The sequence below is a fragment of the Electrona antarctica genome (assembly GCF_951216825.1).
Source record: "Electrona antarctica genome assembly, chromosome: 6".
Lineage (NCBI taxonomy): Eukaryota > Metazoa > Chordata > Actinopteri > Myctophiformes > Myctophidae > Electrona > Electrona antarctica.
In genome coordinates this window covers 17,638,621-17,647,796 of record NC_136811.1, presented here as the reverse complement: position 1 = coordinate 17,647,796, position 9,176 = coordinate 17,638,621, and the positions used below count along the sequence as shown (strand labels likewise).

The 9,176-nt window shown below is 40.9% G+C and overlaps 1 protein-coding gene across 1 annotated transcript; it reads right to left on the bottom strand.

Annotated features, from left to right (window-relative positions):
• Window positions 1-4,934: 4,934 nt before the first annotated feature.
• LOC306924985 (steroid 21-hydroxylase-like) lies at window positions 4,935-8,645 on the bottom strand (the record flags this gene model as incomplete). The annotated part of the gene is made up of 5 exons (XM_079503664.1): window positions 4,935-5,182; window positions 5,749-5,852; window positions 6,081-6,247; window positions 6,662-6,775; window positions 8,604-8,645. The coding sequence occupies 5 exons, from the start codon at window positions 8,643-8,645 to the stop codon at window positions 4,935-4,937; spliced, it is 675 nt and encodes a 224-aa protein (XP_079359790.1).
• Window positions 8,646-9,176: the final 531 nt, after the last annotated feature.

Below are 9,176 nucleotides of genomic sequence, written 5' to 3'. Positions count from 1 at the left end.
CAGTCCCGGCAGAGTAGTTCCGGAGTGGATCCAACGGATTGTGTGGCCCTGGTAGGACGTAAGTCCGGACTTGATCACCCCGGCTGGGTCACCCAAGTGAGGGTATGATGTTCGTGAGACCCGAAACCCTGATGATACATCACTGAGGATACGTCCCAGTTGCATCCAAGTGATGTATTTTCGAATAAAGTTGTCCTTTATTTTAAAGGACAACTTTAGTTTTTTCAACCAAGGTTCATGTTTTAGGTTGTTATTAGAGAAAGTAAAAGATGAGTGTTAAATTATTTTCATTTGCTGCTTTCTTTCATTTTAGCGTTTTTATCTATTTTTGACAAGGGGGCGGGGGCATTCAAACACGTGGCTAAATATGTCTTTTTGTAGAAAGATGTAGTGAGATTTCTTCATTGTTATTTACTATAGTCCTCTTATAGTCCCATAAGAAATTACATTTGGCCACAGTTCTGAACGAACACCTGGAACCTAGGGGGATGCACTGTGTGTCATATAGGATCATCAGTTTGTCACCTCCACCTTCACATTCAATAGATCCTGTGATATTTTGTGGCCAGATGTAATTTCCTGGGGTCTAGTAGGACTATAATAAATAATAATAAAGAAATCTGCGTAAATCTTTGTAAAAAGACGTATTTATCCACTTGTTCGAATGCTAAAATCCTTAAAACTAAATAAAGCAGCAAATGAAAAAAGTTAACACTCACCTTTTACTTTCTCTAATAGCAACCTAAAACATGAACCTTGGTTGGAAAAAAAAAACAAAGTTGTCCTTTAAACAGGAATTTTAAACTAAAGACAAATTGATTTGTGTTGATGATTATAATGCTGCATGCTGCTGCTGCTGCTGATGTTGTTGATGATGATGATGATGATGATGATGAGGATGATAATGATGATGATGTGGTCAATGTTGAACTGCACTTACCTTCTGTTTTTAACTCTCTCCACACAGGTGACTCACTGGGCCATCACAATGGACGCAAATTCTCCACTCTAGACCGAGATCATAGCTCAAATTGTGCAGGAGTACGTTTTGGGGGGTACTGGTATGGCAATTGTGCGGTTTCAAATCCCAATGGACTTTATATGTGGGGAGTTTATGACAGAAATAGTGAAATTGGTGTTATGTGGAATCATTGGAAAGGTAACCTCTATTCCCTGAAGTCCATCAGCATGAAGGTCAGACCTATACCCAGAAGAGAAGAACAGGATGAACAGACAGGTGAATAGATCCATTGCAGCAGGACAGTCATGTATGACACTTCAGACACATGGTCAGACTCACTCTAATTATTAACCCATTAAGACCTGAGGTCGATTCTACAAATGCTACACTAAATCAGTGGTTCTCAAACGATTATGTTTCTTAGTGCCAGGGACCCCGAGAAGAGAAGATTTGTGTTAAAAAAGGCAAATTATTCTAAATGTTTCAATCACTTTCAAGATTTTTCAAAAATGTAAAAAATTGCAGATGTATACAAGCTCAAGTGCAGGCACAAGTTTCACAAATTTTGAAACATTTAAGAATTAAGATTTAAAATAAATAGGCCAATCACAATGAGGACTTTTACTTTTAAGTATGATGCCAATACTTTTGTACTATTACTCAAGTAAAAATGTGATTACAGCCAGGGCTTTAAATAAGGGAGTATTTCTACACTGTGGTACTGTTACTTAAGTAAAGCATCTGAGTAAGGCCTTACTTCTTCACTACTGGTGGAAGACACTACCGTGACAATACCGTGTCACTTACCAAATAAATAAAATAAGATTTGTGTCTACAAGCTAAGACTTCTAATATTTATTATGACTCCTGAACCTTCCTGTCTGAACTCCTGCCTGATTACCTGGTTCTGAATATCTGGCTGATCCCTGTCGGTTAAGTTAGATTTATGGCTATGACTCTGTCTCATCCCTGTCGGTTAAGATTGATTGATCTCATGACTCTTGCCTGGATACTGGATTACGCTATTGCTTTTATTTCATATTTCTAAAACATTATAAACCGTTTTTAATTGTGAAATTTGGTCATATCATGAGTGAAACTATTTAACTCAATGTTATTCCCTTCTCTGTAATGACTGTAATAAAGCAAGCAAGCAACATCATTTTTTTAATGTATTTCATTCATTTATAAATACCAGTTTGGAGGCTATAAATTCATTATTCTGTTACTGTTAGTTTATTTGTCTTTGTCATGGCACAGCAGTTGAACAGTACAGTATAGATTTTCAATGTTTCTGAGGAAAGTACTGTGTATAAGTGAACACACTAAATATATAGATTATGTTTAATATGTTCCCTATCCTACTCTTTTAGGATATTTGTTATACAGCTTCAATTAGTTATCGTCTTCTGTAAACTAAAACGTTTTGTCAATCACTGTTTTCGTTATTACCTGAGTTTTAGTTAGCAAATACTATACAGTACTTTTGTAATTTTATTCAATTCAAACAGCCTAGGATACAAACTTTGTCAGAAGAATGAAATAAAGATACATTTTTGCACCTACTGTATATCCTGGTGTGCGGGGTCTATCCACCTTTAAACTGAAGTCCAAGTGTTGCCTGCAGTGCACAAGACAGAAGAAACAGTCTTAAGATATAAAAGGTTCATTACTGAATGATGTCTTGTTTATTGCGACATGATGTGGAATCTGTCATCAGTATAAATATATTCAGGAAATTAGTTATTTCTCCATCTCATTCTCAATATCATGAAGAGAGCAAAGTGGATTACAAAAGACAGACACCACAGTAACGGACTGTTAGTGACGATGAGGACTAGTGGCACCCATGCTGTGGTGTCAGTTCCCTGAACAAGGTAAGAAAAAAGAGAAAAAACAAGCATGTGCTAGGCAAGCACATGCTTGTATTAGGCAGGGTGCTGGGCCAACAAGCTCATCACGCATGAAAAATAAAGAGGCCTGAGAAAGGACATGGATATTAAATATAGAATAAGAAAATGAGGGGAGGAAAAACTTTGAAACTGATATGAATCCTCAGTAAGACAGACAGTCAGCTGTGGAAGTAGGCAGCCTCGACTCTCTCTGATGTCCAATTCAAATACATTCCTCTAATGGAATAATCTTAAGTGTATAGCTTTATCTCATTCCTTTGTTATTAAATATTCAAATGTTGTTACTTTTAACTTTTCATCCTATCTTTTCTTACTTACTTTCTTTTTCATATGTTATCAAAAGCAGAGGCATGGGGTCCCCCATTTGGCAGCAGCCTCCTTTCCCTTTGGGTATAACGGTGTGGTCACTGTGGTGGATCTTCCTCTGTCGGACTGTTGCTGGGACGGCCGACAGAACCACAGGGGAACAGGAGCTTGTTATCTTAGTAAAGACACTCGCAGGACGGCCGACTAGCACAGCGGTCGCCATCGTTACAACTACAGCAAGTGGGGTGGACCTCGGACAACTTTAGACGAGACAAATTGTGATTATCTCCAGGGGGACAATTTGTGTTGTAAATGTATATCAAATTGCTCTGCATGTATATCACAATATGAAAACAATATATAAAGTGTAGAAAATGACTCAAAGAAAAGGTGAGTGGTTAACTTGGACCAGGATGTTCCACAGTGTGTCCAACTACTTGCAATGTCTAACCCTGTGATACAAGGGTTAGGATTTTGAGGGACTGTCAACAAGGGTGTGGAGACAGTAATGTGTCTGAATTCCATACGGTGTTGCGAGGTTATTCTGGAAGACCTGTAGAAGGGGGAAGAGACTTGGATAGTCTGGAGGTTCTGTACTCTAATGTCTGTGGAGAGTGTAGGTTCATCTGACTGCTCTGACTTTAGCTTGTGATCATGATGAGGCCCAAATATGGATATACCTGATATATCAAGGGGTTAGCCGTCCCAAATATGGAGTTCTACCTCCAAGTACTCTATTTGAAAATAGCAGATCTACAAGCTCTTGACAGCTTATTGCCCCTACGTGCCATGATGTAAAACCCTTACACCTTCACCTTTCACATCACAACCCATACTTTCATTTGTCCAGCTTCATGTTGGTTGCTGTTATGTCAGAATTGGTAACCTGCCAAAGTATGTGACTCCAGTGGTCACTGTTTTGTAATTGCATAGGTTACTAATCCCCGGGCTTCACGAAATCCCATGAACATTCATCGTTTCATATAGCTGTGGGTGAACAGGCTGGTTTTAATTGTATGAGCAGTACAGTACAGTACAGTACAGTACAGTACAGTACAGTAAATATACTTTGTTACTGTCCATGAGCTGTTCACTATGCTTTACTGTATGTCTGTTCAGCACCATGGAGAGTGAAACAAACACGATATCCTAATAACCTCATCCCAAAATAATTCGCTAATAACTCCTTCTGTGGTTGAAATCAACACCGAGTCAGGCCCAACTTTTAAAAGTAAATTTTCTTGTTTGTTTTTTTGTTTTGTTTATGAACACACATGGGTTTCATTTCTGTTTTTGTTTATCAACATGCATACCTGAGTTTGCATTCACTATCTGATTTTACCCCCAACCATGGTTATTGTGGGGAAACAAATGCCAGTGAGAATGTATATCAAAAATACAATTTTTATTCAATTCAAAAGGTTACACAGTATGACTTTAAGTTCAAGCATGACCTTTGTGGGGTCACGGTTAGGTAAGAATGGGGAGGGCTCACACAGAAAGAAAGGGCTTGGGGTTAACTCGTGCCCTTTTGATTGACTGGGAGCACGACCAATCAAATGAGGACAGCTGACTGTTTGAGTTATTAGTTGAGATCCCATCTTGTTAGTTGCACTGATGAAGATAACAACATTATGCTGAATAGGCAATTTAGACATCTTAAGGTTTAACGATTATTTAACAAATTTGTTTCATGCACATTTCCACACACATTCCGAACTTCTTATATTAAACACAGAATAAAACACTACAGATTAAGTGGCGGGTCTTGGGCGAGCTATAACGTCATAGGATTTGACCTTGAGCACCACACTGGCAACTCCTCTCAGGTCTGGCAGAGAGGCCTCATTCTCAGGAGGAACAAACTGGAAATCTCTCAGCAAGTAGGCAGTGAACAGAAAGAGTTCCACTTTGGCAACGGATTCCCCGAGACACAGCCGAGCACCTCCTCCGAAAGGCAGCAGAGCACGCGTGGAGCCTCCGCCTCCCTCCAGAAAACGCTCTGAAAGAGAGAGTTAGCGTTATATTTGATTGATGTAGCAGGGATCTATTTGCTAAGAGGGATCGAAGTGAACATACAGTATGTCCGATCTGGTCATTCATTTGTATGGCTACTGTGGGGATATGATTTGTCCCTGCATGCTTCTGCTCAGACTGAGTAGAATCATAGGGTAAAGGTCACTCTGTGCCCTGTGCTATAGGTGTGAAGGTCGCATATCGGTCTGAACATATAGTAATTAGTATATCGTCTCTGTCGGGTGGAAACCTAATTATGTCCAAAACTACTCAAAAGTAGCAGATCTACAAGCACAAATGCATTTCAAGCTTGTGGATCTGCTATTTTTCTGTGTGATGATATAGTATGATCAAGTAGGCAGTAGGGCATTCATTTACGAAAAAACACAAACGGTTAAAATATGGAGAAAGGAGGTTTCTGCCCGACAGCGACAATATACTGTTTGCTGTATGGCTTAAAGTAACTTCAAGTGGTTAAGAAAATGTCTTTACAAATGGAACCCTGAGTCAAGTGAAAGGAATGGTGTGCACCCCAACCCGCCCAGGGAGGACCTGGTTTGAAGTCATATGGGTCAGTCCAAACTGCAGGGTCGTGGTGCGCTCCGAACAGGTTGGGAATGATCACCGTGTTCTTAGGGATGAAGTAGCCTGCGATGCTAAACACATACAAGGTACACAGATTAGATCAGTGGTTCTCGATGTTGGGGTCCAGACAAGAACTGCAGTTCAAATATAATTATTTTGGGGGGTCGTAATGGCCTGAAAAGGTTGAGAACTACTGCTTTTTGAGGTCTATACTCAAAACTGTGAAAACAAGCCTCAGTCAAGAATTAAATTAGAATCTATGAAAAATAATATGTACGTATAGTATTATCAGCGCTGACCTGCTGTCTCTGATGGCTCTGTGTGGCACTGCCAGTGGAGCTACGGGTCTCAGTCTGAGCACCTCGTTGATCACAGAGCCCAGGACGGGAAGGCGGTGTCGGTCGCTGTACGTGGGGTAGCGTCCCTCCAGCACCGAGCACATCTCCTCATACACTCTGCACTGCAGCTACCAGGCAAACATTTACATTCATTGCCTGCTTAGGGCATGGCTGTCTGAAGACCATTCAACCACTTCACAATTTACAACATAAGCATTTAGCAGACACTCATATCCAGAGTGACAAAGAGCGAGATCAGAATAAGCAGAGCTTTGAAACAAAGTAGTATATCAGGAAAATAATCGGTTATATAGCATTCTTCACATTTGTAGTCAAGAAAAACAAATCCAAGTTACAAAAACGTGAGAACATGTGTCCATGTATGGTATCTGCATAGTATACCATCTATTGCAAAAAGTGTGCTAGGGGCGTAGGGTGGAGTCTGAAGAGGTGAGTGCTATAGGGGCGTAGGGTGGAGTCTGAAGAGGTGAGTGCTAGGGGGGTTAGGTGATCGTCTAAAGAGCTGAGTGCTAGGAGGGTACCTCCGGTCTATGCAGTAGGAAGGCAACAGTCCAGTTTAGCCAGGCTGCAACTGTCTCTGTCCCTCCTATGATGAGGTCCACTGTGGCCATGTGGACATGGCTGTCTGTCAGCACCTATACATACATACCCAAGGACAACATGGATTCATTATGCAGCTATTCAATGTTAATGTTATTCATTAAGCATTCAATCGTGAATGTTGCTTCAATACCAAAGAGGATGCTGAAATTAAGCTGACTTGAAGAGGGGAAATTCACTTGAATTAAATTATTTATTTATTAATATGTGTACATATTAATAAATATCTTGTGGGGGGGGAAGAGGGAGACATTTTCAGACAAATTGAATACAAATAAATAAATTAACATCTTAAGATCTCTCAATGCTGCTTCTAATTCCAAGCTGATGATTAGTGCGCTGACCTAATAGCTGAAGGTCAACAGGTATACCCACCACTTCATGTGTCGTGTCTGGTGATTGGTTAGTGGCTCCATGGGTTGTGTCTGGTGATTGGTCAGTGGCTTCATGGGTCGTGTCTGCTGATTGGTCGGTGGCCAGCAGCAGAGATCCTATGATGGCTTCTTTGCATGTCTTCTGCTGTGACTGTGCAACAAAACAGTTGATTAATAGCCTACAGTGGTAAATAGAAGACTAGCATACAGGCTGTAACTAGCAGTTAAAATGTGTGGATTGTGATGTGTTGTCTATTTTCAGAATTGAGTTAATATATATATATATATATATATATATATATATATATATATATATATATTCTGTCGCCAAAACTGTGTTTGGGTTCCAAGGGGCGGGGCCTCTGATTAGTTTGCGATGGCATTTGAAAGCACGCCTGCCCTCGATCAAAGCAGGGCAGACCACAAGCAGCAAGTTATGTCGATTATGTTCATTAATGAGCATGTGAAATAGCGAGTGGCGTGTGACATGTGGCATGCAAAGAGGTTACATTGCGTGACTCTCACTCTCAAAGCATGGGAATTGGCAGCCCTGATTCAATGTTTACTATATTTCATTAACGTCCTTACTGGAAGCTAGCTTATGTCTTTGGAATGTGAACACAGAAGCTGAATTCCTGTAACACTGACTGAGCACGATTGACGGCATGTTGCGTCATGACTCATTGTGAGTTTGTAGATGGCTGAACAGCGAAGGCGATGGAGCTTTTTACATCGGTATAGCCACTGCTCTCTGCTTACCATACATACACCTTATGCACGCTGACGGTTGACAACATCCGGTTTACTTCTGGGTTTGCGTTGAAGGGGATCCGCAGATTTTGCCCGTAAAGCAGTGGTTCCCAAACTTTTTCATGTCAAGGACCCCCAAATTGACACTCATTAGCCCGCAGGCCCCCATTTGAAAAGATATGCCAGGGACCCCCATAAGAGAAGATTTTGACGGCTCTAGCAGTTATTCTCAACCCGTTTAATTTCAAGGACCCCCAGTTTGACATGCATTAGTCTACGGGCACCTATTTAATGGCATTTATATCTCTGGGACCCCCAGTTTATATTGTAAAATCAAAGTTTATTTAACTCTGAAAAAGTAATGGACCCGTTAGCATCCGTTTGGTTCCTTTGTAACTCTCTGAGTTACAATCCCATAAGGGTCCATTTGGTTCCAAAATATCACTTAGCTGCAACTCCCTCAAGGACACCTGGCGGTGCAGGACCCCACTTTGGGAACCACTGCCATAGAGGACAATGCATTTCTCCAGACTGTAACAAGTCAACATCGTATCATTTTGAACGGTAACATTAATAATGTAGAGTAGACAAGTTTATAGAGTGGTGTGACCTACACCATCTGAAAATGTATGTAAACAAAACAGAGGCGGTCGTAGTGGATCCCAGGTCCATATAAGGAGACCACAGTATGATTAGTGTCCATGACCATACCATCAAACAGGTCCCCTCGTATAAATACCTGGGAGTACAGATCGATGAGGACCTGAGCTGGCAAACGCATGTTACAACACTGTGTTCTAAAATACACCAGCGTCTACACTTTCTCAGAAGACTTAGGCCCTCATTTATCAATTCAATTGAGTGTAAAATCTGCCTCAGATTCAAGTGTAGGTTTTGGAGTACACTCACGTCGGCATGACATTTATGAAGTGATCGCAAACAGCTGATCATTCCTTAGTTTCGTTCCTAGCAGTGATAAATGTGACGGCTGAAATCAATCTGGCACGCTCTATGAAATCAAGCCTCGCCCTCGTTTTTGCGACATGAACAACTGCAATACGACCAAACGACGTATGGAAACCATAGTTACATGATGGAAAAAGCCTTATCCTGCCCCCCCCCCCTCATACACACACACAGACGCACGCAGACACAACGGTGTGTTGTATCTTAAATAAATAAAGAACGAACACCTGCATGAATTAAATAATGGCTGGCTGTCATGTCCACGCACGCACCAAGGCTACATGACACATCACAGTTGCATCGCCATGAATGGAATACGTTTGTAGGCCTACTATATTCATCCCCC